The 19921-nt window shown below is 42.2% G+C and overlaps 1 protein-coding gene across 1 annotated transcript in view; it reads left to right on the top strand.

Moving 5' to 3' along the window:
* SLC9A9 (solute carrier family 9 member A9) overlaps positions 1-19921 on the top strand; it is a 1026444-nt gene that overhangs the window by 300763 nt on the left and 705760 nt on the right. The window contains exon 8 of the mRNA XM_077488236.1: positions 5775-5880. Within this exon, the coding sequence (XP_077344362.1) occupies positions 5775-5880 (106 nt within the window). The remainder of the gene's footprint in view (positions 1-5774; positions 5881-19921) is intronic.

Below are 19921 nucleotides of genomic sequence, written 5' to 3'. Positions count from 1 at the left end.
GGAGAGAGCCAGCAAAGTTCTGCTGGGAGAGTGCGGTCTCCCATGGCAACCGGAGTGAAATTTATGCCTGAAAGGAGCTGCAGTAGAGGTTTGGTTCAGCGTCCCCACAAAGAGGCCTGTGCATTCCGGCCAGCTGGGAATCACCAGGAGAGATTTGCTTTGGAAAAAAATCGTCCAGCACCATGCCTGGAATGTGGCCAGCTGGGGCATGGCATGTTTTCTTGCCCTAGGTTGTGGAATACGGCTGGAGATAATGTTGCTGAGAAAGTTTTGTCTGTAGGCCCAGATTCCGGTGAAAATATGTTTGCAGTCACCCCTAGCAACAAGAAGTTTCCTGTTGTGCCTGCAGGGGGTGCTAAACGGTGGGAGATGCCTGCTGTAGTTTCATCCCATGGCCACCAGGTGGAGTTGGCCAGTAAAAGTGCAGCAGAGGACTGGTGCATAAGACGACGTACTCAAATGAAGATGGTGACCCCAACTACTGCGGTGGGTAAGACTGTCTTTAATGAAATGATGGCTGGAACTGCTGATTTCATGTATAAAAGGACTGGTTACGAGACTGTCCATGATGATGTGAGAGTGACCCCAGTTAGTGGGGCCACTGAATGTGCACTTGAGAATGACTTTTCCCTATGTAGTGGGAATGCAAGGGTTAAAATCCAAATAGAACCTGTGTTGATGACTAAAAGTGTTGTGTCTAATGACTATCAGGCTCAAGTTGACCATGGGCTAGGACAGCCTACAAATGCGAAAAATGCTATAAGTGTTACTGTTAATGAAAAGTTTAATGCTGTTGGGAAAACTTTTGCTCTGAAAGAACCCGGGGTTATCAAAAATGGGCCGTTGCCTGTAGCAACTGGTGGTAAGACAGCACAGTTGTCCACAGGAATCTCCAGGGAACTTCATGTGTTGGAGTCAGAGGTTGCCCTGGACAACTGCGATGTCACTCTGGTGGGACAGAATGGAACTGTACTGTGTAATGGTAATGTGTTAGTGCAAGCTGCTAGTACTAAAAATGTGCAGGTAAATGGTGGATTAACACAACCTGTGAAAAATGCAAAGGTGTGTGAGGCTTATGAAATGCAAGCAGAGAAAGGTGGTGAATATGGGGTATTGCAACCTGTGCTACCACAGTCTGACATGATTTACAATGACTGGTGTAATGAGTCTGCAACTAAGCCAGTCTGTTCTTATGTGTCTCCTTGGGCAGATGGATCGGTGCTGAGGAGTACCGCAGAAGGGAGTGCACATACAACAGATTGGGATAGTTGGAGCAAAAATCTTATCTCCCTGATAGATAAGGCTTTTATGCACAAAGATAAGGTGGACACGGTTTCTGCTGGGCCAGCAGGAGGGGCTGCAGAACAGCCTCTACCTGAGGGCGCGGTGGCTGCTGCAGGAGTTAACCCTGGTGAGCAGGATGAACCAAATAAGGGCACAGCAGAGACATTGTCCGTGACCCACAAAACTGAGGTTGACATGGAGTGTCAACGTGACGTCACTGGTAATGTTCTGGAGCAGTTCACTGATGCTGAGCCTGAGAAGTTGGGTATGAGTCCAGCAATTGGCAGCGCTGTGGTGGAGCACCAGGCTGTGTTTACCTCCAGCCGGGAGGAGGTTCCGTTAACCATTGCAACTTTTCAAGTCTCAGCAAGTGAGTCTCTCTGCATCCCCAGTGTCATGAAAATCCCCAGGAAGGACTTAGGTCTGGAGTCAAGGGCCTGGTTTATAACTGAAGCATTAAAAGAGATGCTTGAACTTTGGGATGTACAGCCAATCTATACTAGTGTGTCTCCTCCACAGTCTGATGGTCTGGTACTGCGGAGTACCACTAGGTGGAGCACTTTATGGCAGGCTGTACAGAGAAAAGCAATACAGGACAGGAATGGTTTATTCCTAAATTTGCTACTTTTGTTAAAAGTTGCCGCTACGTATGCTGCTAGATTAGATCCAGAAGAAATATTTGAGACAGACGTTGGAGAAGTTGAAAATAAGCCTAAATTGCCTGTGGTTACACCTCCTAACAGCCAGATGGGAAGCATTTTTGCTGCTATGGTCCAGTGTGGTCAGTTGGTGAAGGGCGTGTATACTGCACCAGTAGAAAAACCACATGAGGTGGAAGGGCCATGTGTGGACCTGAAAGCAACAGAGATCCTGACCAGGGCTCAAACAAAGGTGATTAAAGAGACTGGGGTCCCCAGTTCAGTGCTTGGTCTAGGTGACAAACCTAATAAGGTCCATGGGACAGGGGAATGGGCAAGGAGCGTGGATAAAAAATACAGATGGCATCAGAATGGGTCAAGTGGTAGGACAGCTGCCTGCAGAGTGGGTGAACCCAGGGGAGGTGGCATCCTGTGAGGTTCCTGTGGGTGATGGTGGCCCTCTGGTATGTGTGCCCTCTGCGGACTCTGCCCTAGCAAATTTTGAAAAAAAAGGCATTGGTGACATGTGCAACATTGAGAGGTCTAATGTTGGTTTGAATATGTCTGTCAATGATGAACCAAATAATGTGTTAATGGTACATGATAATGTGGTGTCCAAAGGTACAGGTAAACCTGGTAATCAATTAGTGACTGCTGAGTCAGGTACCAGAAATAAGAGGTGGGTTTCCGTTCTAAACACTATAGAAATAGGCCCCCTACAGTCTCAGAACAGTACTGCTGAGAGAGTTTTGGGGAAACCTGGGAACCTGAAGCGTGGAGGCAGAAGGGTTGGTAGGAAGACCAACGGGAACCCATTAAGATTTCAGGAGAGGAAGTGCTTATGGAAATTCACTCGGAAGAAAAGTTGGGAAGGTCGCATCAAAGCTCATAGCAGAGTGACAGTAAGGCTTAGAGGGAGACACCAAAGGAGGCATTGGGTGGAGTTCCCCGTTAGGAGAAGCGAGGTTGGACAGGAGGGTACTTCTGTAAATGGTATCTGGCACAGAGGTGCCAAAAGTAACTTGGGTGTTCCGCCCTCTGGGTCGAAACAAAGGGGGGGGGATATGTGGTAGTACGGAATCTCCAATCCCGAGACCGGGTTTTGGGACCAGCCAGCAGTCTGGCTGGATGATTGCACAGGTGGGTCTTGGGCTTAAAACAAAGCCAACACCATGGTTCTGGGCTCCACCCTCCCGAGGAGTCCAGGCGTGTAAGGGAGAAGAAGTGTGCATGTCTGCACAGGTCGGTCTGTCAGAGCAGACAGAGGGTCCAAGCTTGTGGGCTGAAAAAGAAGCTAGTAAAGAGTGCTGAGGTACTGGGTGTACAGGAACTCTGTTAAAGAGCCAAGAGGGCTGCAGCAGAAGTCTGAGCAGCAGTGCTGCTAAAGAGAGCCAGGTGGCTTGGTATTTTTGGTTCTACGTACATTATTGCTGTGGAAAGCTGAAACCCCTGTGTGGGCAACTATTTTGTTATCGGACTTTTCTTTCTTTAATAAAAGTGGGCCTACAAGCCCTTAAAAAGGCATATCTGGTGTGGACTCAGCTCACTGGTAAGCTCTACCTTTAAGCTAAAATAACCCCCAAATATTACAACACCTATGTAGATATTGCACCAAAAACTAGACATTTGCAGTTAGAATAGTCATTTACCACATTAGCAATGTATAGAGTATATTTGTTTAAAGTTAGGACTAGTTTAACGTTAGCTTCATTGAAAAGTACAGTGCTTTTCCTTCAAAAATAAGGACATTTCAATGTGACCCCAAACTTTTGAACGGTAGTGTATATATATATATATATATATATATATATATATATATATATATATATATATATATATATATACATTTATTTATTTCATACATGCATGCATTCACATTTTGCTTTTCACTGTATCTCCCAAAAGTGAGTACACCACTCACATATTTGTAAATATTTTATTATATCTTTTCATGTGACAACACTGAATAAATTACACTTTGCTACAGTGTAAAGTAGTGCGTGTACAGCTTGTATAACACTTTAAATTTGCTGCCCCTTCAAAATAACTCAACACACAGCCATTAATGTCTAAACTACTGGCAACAAAACTGAGTACACCCCTAAGTGAAAATGCCCAATTAGCCATTTTACCTCCCCGGTGTCATGTGACTCGTTAGTGTTACAAGGTCCTAGGTGTGAATGGGGAGCAGGTGTCTTAAATTTGGTGTTATCGCTCTCACTCTCTCATACTGGTCACTGGAAGTTCAACATGGCACCTCATGGCAAAGAACTCTCTGAGGATCTGAAAAAATGAATTGTTGCTCTACATAAAGATGGCCTAGGTTATAAGAAGATTGCCAAGATCCTGAAACTGAGCTGCAGCACGGTGGCCAAGACCATACAGCGATTTAACAGGACAGGTTCCACTCAGAACAGGCTTCGCCATGGCCAACCAAAGAAGTTGAGTGCACATGCTCAGCATCATATCCAGAGGTTGTCTTTGGGAAATAGACGTATGAGTGCTGCCAACATTGCTGCAGAGGTTGAATGCGTGGGGTGTGAGCCTGTCAGTGCTCAGACCATACGGTGCACACTGCATCATATTGGTTTGCATGGCTGTCATCCCAGAAGGAACCCTCTTCTAAAGATAATGCACAAAAAAGCCTGCAGTTTGCTGAAGACAAGCAGACTAAGGACATGGATTACTGGAACTATCTGATGAGACCAAGATAAACGTATTTGGTTCAGATGGTATCAAGCGTGTGTGGTGGCAACCATGTGAGGAGTACAAAGACAAGTGTGTGCCTACAATCAAGCATGGTGATAGGAGTGCCAAGGTCTGGGGCTGCATGAATGCTGCCGACACTAGGGAGCTACAGTTCATTAAGGAATCATGAATGATGGAATCACATGTATTGTGACATACTGAAGCAGAGAATGATTCCCTCCCTTCGGAGACTGGGCCACAGGGTAGTATTCCAACATGATAATGACCCCAAACACACCTTTAAGATGACCACTGCCTCGCTAAAGAAGCTGAGGGTAAAGATGATGGACTGGCCAAGCATGTCTCCAGACCTAACCCCTATTGAGCATCTGTGGGGCATTCTCAAACGGAAGGTGGAGGAGTGCAAGGTCTCTAACATCCACCAGCTCCGTGATGTCATTATAGAGGAATGGAAGAGGACTCCAGTGGCAACCTGTGAAGCCCTGGTGAACTTCATGCCCAAGAGGGTTAAGGCAGTGCCGGAAAATAATGGTGGCCACACAGAATATTGATGCTTTGGGCCAAATTTGTACATTTTCACTTAGGAGTGTACTCACTTTTATTGCTAGTGGTTTAAACATTAATGGCTGTGTGTTGAGTTATTTTGGGGGGACAGCAAACTTACACTGTTATACAAGCTGTGCACTCACTGCTTTACATTGTAGCAAAGTGTAATTTCTTCAGTGTTATCACATAAAAAGATATAATAAAATATTTACAAAAATGTGAGGGGTGTACTCAATTTTGTGAGATACTTTAATCATGAGGCCCAATTTTTCTTCTTGGAAACATGATTCTTTAAAATTAATTGAGAATTTGTAAACTCAGATTTTCCAAGGTTTTCAGGAATGACTGATAATACATTTGGTGTTATTGGTATTATCTCTCTCCCACTATAAATAAATAAAAGCCTTAGTAAGACTCCCATAACAACTTCATCAAACTGTGTGTATATATATATATATATATATATCTCTTTTTAGAAATGGTAAAATGTTTTCTGCACTAGATTGTTATGTGCCGTATTTCTAGATCTAGTAAGGAATTGTAGAGATGATTGTGCGCATATGTATTTTCTTGTGTTTTCCTTAATGAATTGCTTACTTGACAAAATTTACCAAGTTGTGTGAATTCCCTATGCTGGAAACAGGACTATTTTTCCTATTATCATGGAGTGCCTTCCTATCTGCAGAAGCTGTGGGGCTAACAGGTATGTACAGACTGTCAGTGTACATAGAAGATGAACTGAAATGATGTTCCTATATGATTATTTCCATTTCAGTGGGGAGCACACTCTCTTCATTTCTCCATGCAGGCACGCTAATAATGTAAGTAAGTGAGGCCAAGTGCTTGTGGGCACACATTCTGATTGGTCCATGTAAATTTGAAAATTTTATCAGAGCCTATAGTCTGATTGCAGACTGTAATACTGGCTTGTGGGTGTGATTCTTCTGTTTCTGACTGTTGTAGTTACTTACTGTGTTGATCCTGAGCACAGTTGAGCTTCTTACCAAACTTCAAAGCAGCCAGCCTTAGCAAAGTGTTTATATCCAAATTGCTTCCCCAGCTTAAAAGATCGAAAAGATTAATGTTTCTCCTTATAAGGTTTAGTAAAGTTAGGTACATGCAGGAAGTTTTTTCTACTTGTTCAACCCAGCGGGCTGAACAAAAAAATACTGAAAGGTCACCATACTAACACATCTAATGTGAGTTCTGCAATCTTCTCCGCTGAGCTATTGTGTTCTGACAGGGCAACCATTGGCTGCCAGCGCTGATTAGAAGATGGTTTTTCAGCATGCTAGTTCGACAGAAGCCAGTCATGAGATCAGCCGGACAGGCTGCTGATCACAGGAGGCCGTTTGTTGACTGGTTTCTGTTGAACCGTGTTTACCAACCTTAAGATGGTACAGCTCAGCTTGTTACTACTCCTGACTTTTACTGTTATGCTATTTCTTTGGTGCTTAGCTTCCTTGTTTCTTCCTTAGCTATAAATCATTGCACAACTTTCAATTATGCTGCCCTGTCATCCTTTGGTACTGGGGTGACCCCCTGCTAGATCTTGGCTACCCTCAATTTCTATTGTGTGAACTGTCTGATAACACAAAGTCCCACTTTGTCATATATTACGCCTAGTCATCCATCTCTTGGGTACAGATGTCTAATGCAGACACTGTATTTCATAGCTAGATTCCTGACACACACATGCACTGGACCATACTGACCACAAGGTAACTGTTAAAGGGTAACTCCACTTTCGTGGGGAAAAAATAGCAAATAAAGGAAAAATATTCAGCACATATAATTGTGACACTAATCATATTGTAATTGAATGTTATTAAAAATTACCTTTCCTTTCCAATCTGCAGCCACTGTAATTTTCTGAGAATACATTGCAATATGGCTACCTGGAGTTGTTCTGTACATAGAGTGTGGACTGACCACTCCCCAGAAACATTTCTTGCTTGTGTGATTGGCTCACCAATTTTCCCAGAAGTCTGCTTAAGATACAAATCACATTTCAGGCATCCCCTGCAACAGAAATTTCATTTTTTGGAGAGATACTTTCAATAGGAGCCCATCTAAAGGGATGCAGGCCCAGCAGATTTCCTCATTAGTGCCCTGCAGCGGCACCCCTGACAGTTAATTATGAAAGCACTCCCATTAGACCCACTCAGTATAGAGGCACAAACACGCAGGGATTTCTTCAGAATAACAAAAGGTAGGAATCTGCAACAAAGGTTGTTATAATCCTTGCAATGTACATAGATCACCCAGAGGGGAAAGTTTTTTTCTCAACAAAAGTGGAGTTATGCTTTAAAGGTGAAATCTGCTGATGCTTAAAGTTTTTGCAGGTGGTTGCTTTGGCTTAAAATGGCCATACGCAGCCTTATAAAAAAAATCCAGTGGATTTGAGCATGTGTTGTGACAGTTGGTGTGTAGGGTATAACAAAAAAAACTATAAATATTCTTTAGGAGACTTTTTTTACATTTTTATTGTACAATGTGTTTGACAGTTGCTTTTTATTTAAAATAACATAATGATTCTTTTATGAAACTAGCCAAAAATCTTTAATCATTCAAGCTGACAGATAATTGCAGCAATCTTTGTGGTGCAGTAGCTCATGCAAGGATGGACAGACTTCTTATCACATGATGTTCTACCTGCCTGTGGCTGTCCTTATTGAATTGTGCATGGCATCATTATTGTTTGCAATAAAATTAAAGTGCTAAAAAAATCTTATTGGTTTTACTGTAGATGTCCAGAATTGTTATTAAAACAAAAGTTGCTTTGCATGTAAAGTTTTCAGAGAGTCATGGTATTTAAATGTGTGTAGCTTTTTTCATAAATTGTTATATCAATTTTCTTTTTAGGCTTAATTTACAGGATTATTCAGTTTGCATTTTTATATTGCAGTGGTAAAAAGGTAATAAGATATAATTCAGGATATCTGGAGGAATTGTGTGAGCTAAGAAATGTTTGAGAGTCTAATACATCACAGTGTACTGTAAAACTGTGCCTGTAAATCATAGATTATGTGCAGGACTTCAAGAGCTCCGACTTTGCTCCAGGCTGGAATCTAATGATAGCTGCACAGAGCTAGAACATTTACACATACAAAAAAGGTAGTTCATTTGTTGCTGAAGATTAAGGGGCTATAACAAAAATAAAATGCATTCCTTAACCACTTGACCACTGGGCACTTAAACCCCCTTCCTAACCAGACCAATTTTCAGTTTTCAGTGCTCTCACAATTTGAATGACAATTACTCAGTCATGCAACACTGTACCTATATGACATTTTTTGTCCCTTTTTTCACACAAATAGAGCTTTCTTTTGGTGGTATTTAACCATTTTCAGACCGGATCATTTTGCTGGCTTAAGACCAGAGCACTTTTTGCAATTCAGCACTGCGTCAATTTCAACTGACAATTGCGCAGTCGTGCGACGTGGCTCCCAAACAAAATTAATGTCCTTTATTTCCCAAAAATAGAGCTTTCTTTTGGTGGTATTTGATCACCTCTGCGGTTTTTATTTTTTGCACTATAAAAAAGAGCGACAATTTTGAAAAAAACACATTATTTTTTATGTTTTGCTATAATAAATATACCCAAAATATATATATATATAAAAAAAAAAAATTCCTCAGTTTAGGCCGATACGTATTTTTCTACATATTTTTGGTAAAAAAATCGCAATAAGCTATTATTGATTGGTTGGCACAAAAGTTATAGCCTTTACAAAATAGGGGATAGTTTTATGGCATTTTTATTAATAATTTTTATTTTTTTACAAGTAATGGCGGTGTTGGATTGAATTCATATAATACTTCTGGTATTTGTTCATGATTGAGATAGTCACTTAGCCTCAGTTGAATGAAGCACATGAAAGCTTTGTAATCAGAAGAACAATAGCTTGGCTCAGACCCACCTGCTGTGATAGGTGTGATTGCAGGCTTCAAAGGGAATAAGATCTAGCTAGACGGCTCATCGTAATAGAGACACTGATCATAGTGGACAATACAGCATGCTTCCTGAAGAATGGGCATACATGTGAAGAATTACCTCTTGGCGAAATCTATTGGATGGAAGGCAAATGGGGGTGGCTACGAGTGGGCGTGTATGTTTGAATGAAAAGGCTCTCACACAGACAAGGCTGTCTCTCTGTTTGCTGAAAGAGCCTGACATGTGCTTCTGCTGACCTGATGATTCGGCCTACTCTGGGTGATGGCTCCGGCCTAAACCTCATGGTGAAGGCCCTCTCCTGGTCTGAGCCTAGCCGATGCAGCAAAGCCTCACGGAGGACCGTGTGATAAGTATCTTTCATATTCTTGTATTATATGTTCTGATTGTAAGCTTTGTGATATTGTAATGTCTTTTTAATACTTTATGTTAGCTTTCCTAATTTCTTGGGAAATAAATAAGATAGTGTTTTACTAGCAGCAATGTGTGTGTTTACATAAGTAACTTTATATCAGTGTGCCTGGTAGGGTTTTATAAACTAGATAACTATAGGAAGAGACAAGTTAATAATAGTTTGTAGAGTACACAATGTCCTTCAAATGGCACCCCAGATAGCATGTGGCAATCCTAAAAGCCGCATAGAACTTACAGGACAGAAAGGCTCAGATACAAGGCAGCTGATAATGCCACAATAAGTGTGGTGAGTCTTTTCTATGGATAGGCAGAAGTTTAATTGTTTTGAGTGATATCAGGTAAAAGTGGTAACGAATTAAGAATATTGAATGCTAGAAGAGCGATTTTTTTTTTTTGTGAGTTGTAAGCCCCTGTACACACAGTTGGAGATTTCGACAACCAAATCCGTCGGATTTTGTCCGTCGGATTTTGTCCATCGGATCTTGTCCGAAACTTTTGCATACACACGGTCAGACTAATTTGTCTAAAAATCCGATCATTCAAGACGTGATGACGTAATTTTGTTACGATGGGACTACGTTCAGGCTAGTAGCCAATAGCTTTGATGTAGGAATTTGATCTGAGCATGCGTGGCACTTGGTCCGATCAAAATTCTCTACACATGATCGGAGTATGTACGATCGAACCAGTTGGTCGGGAAATATTTCCAACATATTGGAAAATTGGGTCCGACGGATATTCCGACGGAATCAGTCCGATGCATACCACACACAGTCGGATTATCCGACAACGCGGTCTGATGGGACACATTCCGACGGATTCTCCCACCGTGTGTACAAGGGCTCAGAGCTAACGATAATTGAGTTTGGTTTAGTATTCAGTGCAGTGTTGGAACGTTAGTACAAATAGAAGTGTGTATTGTGTGGATTGTATGGTTGTGAAATTAAACTTGTGTATACATATGTTAAAAAGTATGCCTCTGCCAGTTATCATTCATGTGCAGATGACCCTCTTGAAAGCCAATGTAAGATAGTATTGTCTCAGTGTCAGCAACATAATAGCAGATTATCGGGCAAATGGCTAAAAAAAGTTAAGAAAGAAAAGTTGGCTAATGAAATTGCAGTTTTGCTCAGAATTAAATTTATATCTGAGCAAATGGGGGGGGAGTGGGAAGTAGAGAGGAGACGTCTCGGTGAGGACATAGCGAAAGTCAGTGAAAACCTTCTAAAGATTGCAATGATGAGATGGATGAATTGCGGGCAAAAGCAGAAGATTTGTCAGAGAGAAACAGTGAGCTACAAGAACAGCTCCACAGGTACAGCATGGACTGTGATATGAAGAGCAAACTTTTAGAGTCATTGCGAATTAAGTTGTCAGAGATGGAGGAGTTGGTTATGTCTTTAGAAAGAGAATTAGCAAATGTACGCTCCCAGCTTCTTACTACAGAGAAAGTTATGGTATCGCTCAATGAGCACGAAGGAACATGCCAATTGGCCGATATCTGCACAATCAATGAGGAGAAGGGCCGTGATGAAACGCAGTCTGCTATGGCACCTATAGCTTCAAGGCAGAATGAGAGTTTGATTACAATCCAAGAGAGACTTTCTTTGTGCCAGATTTTGGGTGAATTTAATGCCCTGGAATAACCAATGAGTCTGTCCAATAAATTTGAAGCTCTAGTAGTTAAATTCCATTTGATTAATGAGGATGCATGCTCTCTTCTGAAAGCATGGCTACCAGGACCTTTGGTAGGCCAGTTATCGATAACTTAGCAGATGCAGAGGTGCGGAGGAAAGAGTTGCAGTGTATTGTGGACAGTCGTGATAATGGTATGAGTGATTTGCAACAAGTGAAATTTAGGAGAGGAGATGACCCAATTTTGTTCTGCAGTGAGTATCTTGCATTGTATATGAAAGTGTTCAACTGTCCTGACTTATTGGAGGACAATGCAAGTTTCATATACTCAATGGCCAATAAGTGTTATGTAAGCTATCCCACTAGAATGGCTCTGAGGAATGCTAGATCCTACCAAAATGTTGTCAATATCCTCCGAGACTTCTGTCAAGAGTCCAGGACAAGGGAGTATGGGTCAAAGGCACATGTATCCATAATAAGCAGAGGTACAGGAAGGCAGAGAAAGTTCAGACATTGTAAATGGAGTGGGCATAGAGTTCATAAAGCCCTTAAAATTGCTAGCATGGAACAGGAAGCCCCAGAAGTACAGGTATCTACAATGAAAACCCCCACCCAGGACAGGGACAGCGTAACTCAAAGGCCTGATATGAAACATAGCAGCCAGGACAGATTACACAGTTCTGGATGGAGAGATCATTGCTGGGAAGGAAGCACCCAGGTATTATTTAGGACATAGGCGAGTTTGTTTCTTTGTCCTAAAGGATACCGGTGTAGTGTTAGTCATGGGACTAGAGGGTTCCTTGAACCTAACCAAAGATAGAGGTGCATGGTATACCCTGGGCGTGATCTCTGAAATCCAGGCACCGGGGTGGAATTGTGTGGGTTCTTTCGTTGCTATAGATTTGTATGTATGTTTAAACTCTATATTTATATAGAAGGGTCTCCCATTTGTCTATGCAAGTTGAGGGACAATTTGATGGTAAGGTCTCTGTGTACAAGTTAGAGACTTTGCTGCCAAGTCAGAGCCCTGCAACATCGCTGTGAGCAAGTTTGCCGAATCACGACCCATATTTACAGTAAGAGATTATAGGAGGTTGGGAGCGGGGTGCATAATTGGAGGGGACACATATGTATGTATATATTGGGGTAATAAGTGGATTTATGTTATGGTATAGTGTGACCTATGTGTAGTGTAGGCTAGTAATATGGGCAAGAAAGGCCCTCATCGAAACACGGTAGTTGAGAGCTGGGTGAAATATTGCTCTGAACGTATGCTGGTGAATGGTGAGTGAATGGACATCCCTTGCCTGTACTGCCATCCTGAAGATAACAAAGATACAGAATGGTGACATGGAAGCTGTCGCTGAAGAATGGTGGTGATGTGTCACGCAGTAGCAAAGCGGCACGTGTTGGAAAGCACAATGCGGTAAGACCATTATGGACTGTTCCATGGGAGATGTCTCTGAAGCACATTTTGAAAACCACCACACATTACACAAGCTAAGGACTGTGCCACAGATACTGATTCGGAAGCACATATTGGGGAACCGCACACATTAAGACAGTTATGGACTGTTCAATAGGAGCCGTGTCTGAAGAAGGGTGGTATGCGCCTTTTAGGCGCAAAGCGGATATATGTTGGAATTGAACATGAATTAATGTTGTTATATATCTAAAGTTCTACACATCTGTTTGTACAACCAAACTCAGCCATATTGATACTTGCAGTCCCACATGTTTAAAAGGTATAGAGGAATGTGGCACCAAACAGAATCTGCATAGCAAAGGAGTTATCTTCAGCCCACCTGGTGTGCACAAAGCTTCAAAGAGATTGATGACGAAGACGGCCCAGGGCACATCGACTGCAATACTGTCCCCAGAAGCCAAGTATGGCAGGACAGTCAGTAATATAAGGAGGGCTGTCATGTGAACACTGATTGGTCCAAAGCAAATGGGACTGGCAGTAGGATGCGGTTTGGATGGTGTGTGTTTATCAAAAAGGGATTCATCAAAGAGAGCTGTCTCTTATTCCATCACAAGGTTCAGTCACTAGGATCTGATAAGTATACTGCTTGTATTGTATTCTGATTGTATGCTATGTATTCTTGTAATTTCTATTGATACCTAAGCTTTCTTATTTCCTTGGGAAATAAATGAGATTTGTTTGATTTTAGACCGTGTGTTTGGGTTCATAGCTAATTGCTGTAGTATTGTGATATTAACAATAGCATGTGCTTAGAGTGATAGACTAACTAATCTATAGGGACTAGACAAAGTAATACATAACTGATAATAATAATAGGTTGTATTGATCAGTTACTTCAGGCAGCGATCAGTGATTTTTATTGTGACTGCGACATTATGGAGGACACATCAGAAATTTTTACACATTTTTGGGACCATTGTCATTTATACAGCAGTCAGTGCTATACAAATGCACTGATTCCTGTGTAAATGACACTGGCAGTGAAGAGGTTAACCAGGAGGTGGCAGTGTAGGGGTTAAGTGTGTCCTAGGGGCATGTTTCTAACTGTGTGGTCGTGGCTGTGTTTTACAGATCACTGATCTCTGCTCCAATCACAGGGAGCAGAGATCAGTGTCACTTGTTTCTAGGCAGAACGGGCAGATGCTGTTTACATCGGCATCTCCCCGTTCTTCCTCCCTGTTCTTCCACCCCGTGAGACGATTGCTGGTATCTCCGCGGGGGTCCCAACCGGCATTTGCGCACCGCCGGCGGTGCACACATGATGGCACGTGGCAAATTCAAAGGGACGTACCTGTACGCCCATTTGCCTGTCCGTGCCATTCTGCCGAACGTACATCGTCGTGCGTCGGTCGGGAAGTGGTTAATCACCACTGGGTTTTTTTTTGCCCTATAAAAGAAAAAGGACCGAAAATTCTGTAAAAAATGTAATTTTTCTTTGTTTCTGTTATAAAATTTAGCAAATTAGTAATTTTTCCTCATATATTTTGGCCAAAAATTATACTGCTACATATCTTTGGTAAAAATTACCCAAATTGGTGTATATTATTTGGTCTTTGTGAAAGTTAAACAAGCTTAGGTGCCCATCTCTGAAAATTGATCACACCTGAAGTACTGACGGTCTATCTAATTTATTGAGACCCTAACAACCCAGGAAAGTACAAATGACCCCTTTTTGAAAGTAGACATTCCAAGGTATTTAGTAAGAGGCATGGTGAGTTTTTTGAAGTTGTAATTTTTTCCCACAATTCTTTGCAAATTCCAGATTTTCTTTTTTTTTTCCACAAAATTTTTATATTAGCAGGTCATTTCTCACACACAGCATATGCATAGCACAAATTACACCCCAAAACACATTCTGCTACTCCTCCTGAGTAGGGCAATACCACGTGTGTGAGACTTTTACACAGCGTGGCCACATGCAGAGGCCCAACATGCAGGGAGCACCATCAGGCATTCTTGGAGCATAAATTACACATATAATTTCTTGACTACCTCTTACACTTTTGAAGGCCCTGGAGCACCAGGACAATGGAAACGCCCCAGAAATTACCCCATTTTGGAAAGAAAACACGCCAATGTATAATCTATGAGGCATATCGATTCTTTTAAACATGTCATTTTTTTTCTACAAGTTTTTTGAAAATGTGTAAAGAAAATGAAAACGCATTTTTTTTTTATACAACGTTGTCCATTTACAGAATATTTCTAACACATAGCATGTACAGACCAAAAATTACACCCCAAAATAGATTCTCCTACTCCTCCTGAGTATAGCGATGCCACATATGTGAGACCTTTCCACAGCGTGGCTACATACAGAGGACCAACATGCAGGGAGCACAGTCAGGGGTACTAAGGACATACGTTTCAAATCTAATTTGATTACCTATTACACTTTTGTGAGTCACTGTAGTGGTATGGATGAGCATGAATGGGGATGGCTGAGCATGAATGAGTATGGCTGGGTACAGCTGAGTATGGCTGAGTATGAATGGGTATGGATGGGAAAGCTGAGTACGGCTGAGTACGGCTGAGTACGGCTGAGTACGGCTGAGTACGGCTGAGTACGGCTGGGTACGGCTGGGTACAGCTGAGTACGGCTGAGTATGAATGGGTATGGCTAATTATGGATGGGGGTGAATGGGATGGCTGAGCATGGATGGATGAGTATGGCTGAGCATGGATGGATGGATGAGTATGCTGAGTATGGATGAGGATGGATGGATGAGTATGCTGAGCATGGATGGCTGAGTATGGATGGGGAGCATGGGTGGATGGATGAGTATGGATATGGGTATGGCTGGGTACGGCTGAGTATGGCTGGGTATGGCTGGGTACGGCTGGGTACGGCTGGGTACGGCTGGGTATGGCTGGGTACAGCTGAGTACGGCTGAGTATGGCTGGGTGCGGCTGAGTACGGCTGGGTACGGCTGGGTAAGGCTGAGTATGGCTGGGTACGGCTGGGTAAGGCTGAGTATGGCTGGGTACGGCTGAGTATAGCTGGGTACGGCTGAGTATGGCTGGGTACGGCTGGGTACGACTGGGTACGGCTGGGTATGACTGAGTACAGCTGGGTACGGCTGAGTATGAATGGGTATGGCTAATTATGGATGGGGGTGAATGGGATGGCTGAGCATGGATGGATGAGTATGGCTGAGCATGGATGGATGGATAAGTATGCTGAGTATGCATGAGGATGGATGGATGAGTATGCATGAGGATGGATGGATGAGTATGCTGAGCATGGATGGATGAGTATGCTGAGCATGGATGGTTGAGCATGGGTGGATGGATGAGTATGGATGGGTGAGCATGGATGGATGGATGGATGAGTATGCTGAGTATGGATGGGTGAGCATGGATGGGTATGCAAAGTATGGATGGATGGATACACAGAGTATGGATGGGTATGCAGAGGGGTGTGCAGAGTATGGATGGGTATGGATGGGTATGCAGAGTATGGATCGGTATGGATGGGTATGCAGAGTATGGATGGGTATAGATGGGTGAGCATGGATGGATGGATCTGTCACTGAGCAGCGCTGTGGGCACTACACATGCAGCCCACAGCACTGCTGCCACTGATCTCTCCCCTCTCCGCTCACACTAGACAGAGATGGGAGGAAGGAACCGGAAATCACTCCAGTTTACATGTATTTGCTCCGTCATTTGACGGTAGCGATCACGTGTTAAACGGCCATGATGAGCGCCCGTTTACCGTGATCCGCCGGATCCAGAGAACACAGATGTTCTCGTGTGCGCGCCAGAGCGGGATTCTGGGAGGACGTCACTACGCCCTCACAAAGTTAAACAACCGCCCTGTAGCCGTCATTCAGGTTATTGGCCGGTTGTTAAGTGGTTAAAAACCTAAAACTTAATTGTGGGTGGAGGGTGAAGGGACAGATACAGTGGATGTAATTTATTCACAATTGCAGCCTCTCTGAATTCAGTACTCATTAGTTCCATCTTCACACCTACCCAAATTTATCTGCAGATGGCCATTCAGTACTATGCAGATATTTTAAAAGCTTTTTTCAAGTCTTAATTGAGAAAAAGGGATGTATAGAAAAAAAAAGACCAAAGCAATCTGCCACCCTCAGTTTTAAATGTTTTTCAGGTTTCAAGGCAACAAAAAAAATTGCAATTATTTGATCGCTTGAACTTGAGAAACGATTGACACTGTGAGTGGCAAATTGGTAATTGGAAGCTTCCATAATTTCCACGTGTATGACTAACAGTAACCTCACTGACTTCTATGGAACACCTCCATACATCCATATTGTGTATATCTAAACTTATATTTTGGTTTGGAAGCGTTCCTTGAGGACACTTCACTTTTGCCTTTTTCTCACCTAGAAAACATTTTTTGAAAGATGAATCCACCTTTGAGAACGTTTTTTGAAGAGTTAAAGCACAATGTATATTTCATTATATACATAGCTGTTTTAGATTTGGTAAAATATTTTTTTATTTTTTCACATCAGCACATGGAACTCTACATCCAATGTACGAAGTGTCCCTTGGATGCTTGGTACCCTGGCAGTGGTAATCTTCCCATGCTGCGGGGCTTAATAAAAGCACTAGATCCATCCGTCCATTCCACCCATTTACATTTATCTTTATAAAAGTTGTACTATAGCTTCTGTCAATGAATAGCAATCTATAAATAGAGGACAGTTGGATGAATGAAAGGCCTTTTGCCTTCGTTCATAGACCGCTTTTCACTGATGGAAGTACAGCTTCTATTGATGGAAGAGGGGGGTGGAAAGTTGGCACTCTTTTTTTTTTCCATTTAAAGTTTATTAATGAAAATGAAAATAAGGCATGTATTAGTAAAACTTTAGGTTCAAACGGTTGGTGGCGTATATTAAAATTCAGAAAATATTAAGAATATTCATGATATGAATTAGAAAAATAGCTTTAGGATAGACATAGAGTAAGTTAATATTGAACATAGGGATAGGGTAGTTGGGGAAGGGAGGGAGAGGTAGGGGAAGGGTGAGAGTGGAGTAAGGAGGGAAAGGGCGGGGGGGGGGATAAGAGAAGTATTTGCTGTCAAGTAAAGTTTTTTTTCTGAGGGGCAATAGTGTGGCCATTACTGTCTTGTTCAAGATAGCTGTTAGCTAATGCTCAGAGGTCAGTGTCATGTGTCCCCTATTGGGGATAAAATTGTGTCTTAAAGTGATATGTTCGCCTTCAAATCCTCATAGTCCTGTGAATATCTAAAGGCAAAGCAGGGAGACCAGGTCTTATGGTAACGTTCATTTGAGTCGTTGGACTGTGCTATCATCTCCTCCATGTCACACAAATCTGTGATTCTGTGTAGCCAATCTCTAATGGATGGAGTGTTGGTGGATTTCCAATATAATGGTATAAGAGATTTGGCTGCATTTAGTAAGTGTATAGACAATGATTTTTTGTATTTTTGGAAGGAGAAATTAGTGACAAGGTGTAGGCAACACGCCACATCCAGCCTTAATGTGGTTTCTGTGATGTGGCGAATAATTGTTTTTACCTCATTCCAATATGAAGATATCATGGGACATTGCCACCAAATGTGAAGGAGAGTTCCCCTGTCTTTCTGGCACCGCTAGCATAGGTCAGAGGTTTGTGGGTACCATTTATATAATTTGACAGGTGTGGCATACCATTCAGTGAGTAATTTGATCCCATTTCTTGCATTCTGGTGCTGAGTGAGCATTTGTGTGCTGGTATACATGCTCTCTGCCATTGTCTGTTAGTAAGTTCTATACCAAGATCTTTTGACCAGCTTTCTCTGAATCGGTCAGCAGATGCAACCAGGCTATGATAAGGAGGTGGCTCTTTGAATATGATCTCCCTTCAGGCACACTGACTCCAATTCTGCTGGGTGTCTAATGAAGTGACCTCCACAACGAGTATTATTGACAAAGCTTCGGATCTGAAAGTAGGTCCATAGTGGTAGGTGTGGCATATGGGGGTCTGTTTTAAGCGTTAGAAAATTCATCTGTGCATTATGGAAGCAGTGTTTGGTGAGGATGGTGATGCTCAGGTCTGATTATTGTAGTAGACGGGTCCCAACACTCGGGGGGGGGGGGGGGTATTCAGAGTTATTCTGGAGTGGAGTAAGCGGACTTAGTGGGGTGGAGAGATCAGGATTTTTAGTTGACAAATGGAAAACTGAAAGAGTGGTGTTTATTAGGGGGTGTTTTTAAGTCCGGTGGATAATTTGTCCAGGATATCCAGGGAGAAAATTTCAGGGGTATGGGACTCAGGTCATTTTCAAGTGAGACCCAATCTTTAAGGTCAGAATGGCAGTGCCAGTCAATTATTCTAGTGATATGCAATGCATAATAATATTTTCTATAGTCGGGTAGGCCTATCCCTCCTTGTTCCTTGGGTCATGTCAATAGGGTGAATTTAATTCACCCTTAGGCGTTTATGGTCCCAAACGAAGTTAAGCTGAATCGATTGTAAAGTTTTGAAAGCTTGGGGGGATCTTTATCGGTAAGGTTCTGAACAAATGAAGAATTCTGGGAAGGATAGTCCTTTACATATGGCTGCCCTACCGAATCATGAGAGGTTTTTTGCATGCCACAATGTCAGATCTTTCCCTGTAGCCTTAAAAAGGGGTAGTAAATGTTTCTCAAAGACTTGAGAGAGTTGGGGGGGTTAGCCAAATCCCCAAATATTGGAGCGCTGAGGTTTCCTATTTGAAGAGACAGTTGTTTTGAATGACTTTTAACGCTGTGAATGGGATATTGCTATTCATTGCTTCAGATTTGGTGTGATTGATTTTTAAATTAGATATGTAACCAAAATGAGAGAATTCTTTCGTCAAGTTTGGTAGTGATATGTGTGGTTTTGTCATGAAAAACAGAAGGTCTTCTGCATATGCGGCTATTTTGTACCCCTTATTTTCTAATTGGAATCCCGGTATGTTTTGGTTTAACCACTTCAATACAGGGCACTTTCGCCCCCTTCCTTCCCAGCCCAATTTTCAGTTTTCATCGCTCTAGCGCTTTCAGTGACAATTGCGCGGTCATGCTACACTGTACCCAAATGAAATTTTTATCATTTTGTTCGCACAAATAGAGCTTTATTTTGGTGTTATTTATTCACAATTCCGTTTTTTATTTTTTGCGATATAAGTGCAAAAAATGCGGAAATTTGGAAAAAAAACAATATTTTCTTTTTTCTATTTTAAAAGAAATCCAATAAAATCAAATTTGGTCATAAATTTAAGCCAAAATGTATTCTGCTACATGTTTTTGG

This window comes from Lithobates pipiens, unplaced genomic scaffold (assembly GCF_037356315.1).
Source record: "Lithobates pipiens isolate NorthernLeopardFrog02 unplaced genomic scaffold, aLitPip1_a1.2 Scaffold_18, whole genome shotgun sequence".
Classification (NCBI taxonomy): Eukaryota; Metazoa; Chordata; class Amphibia; order Anura; family Ranidae; genus Lithobates; species Lithobates pipiens.
This window is presented reverse-complemented; position numbering and strand designations above follow the sequence as displayed.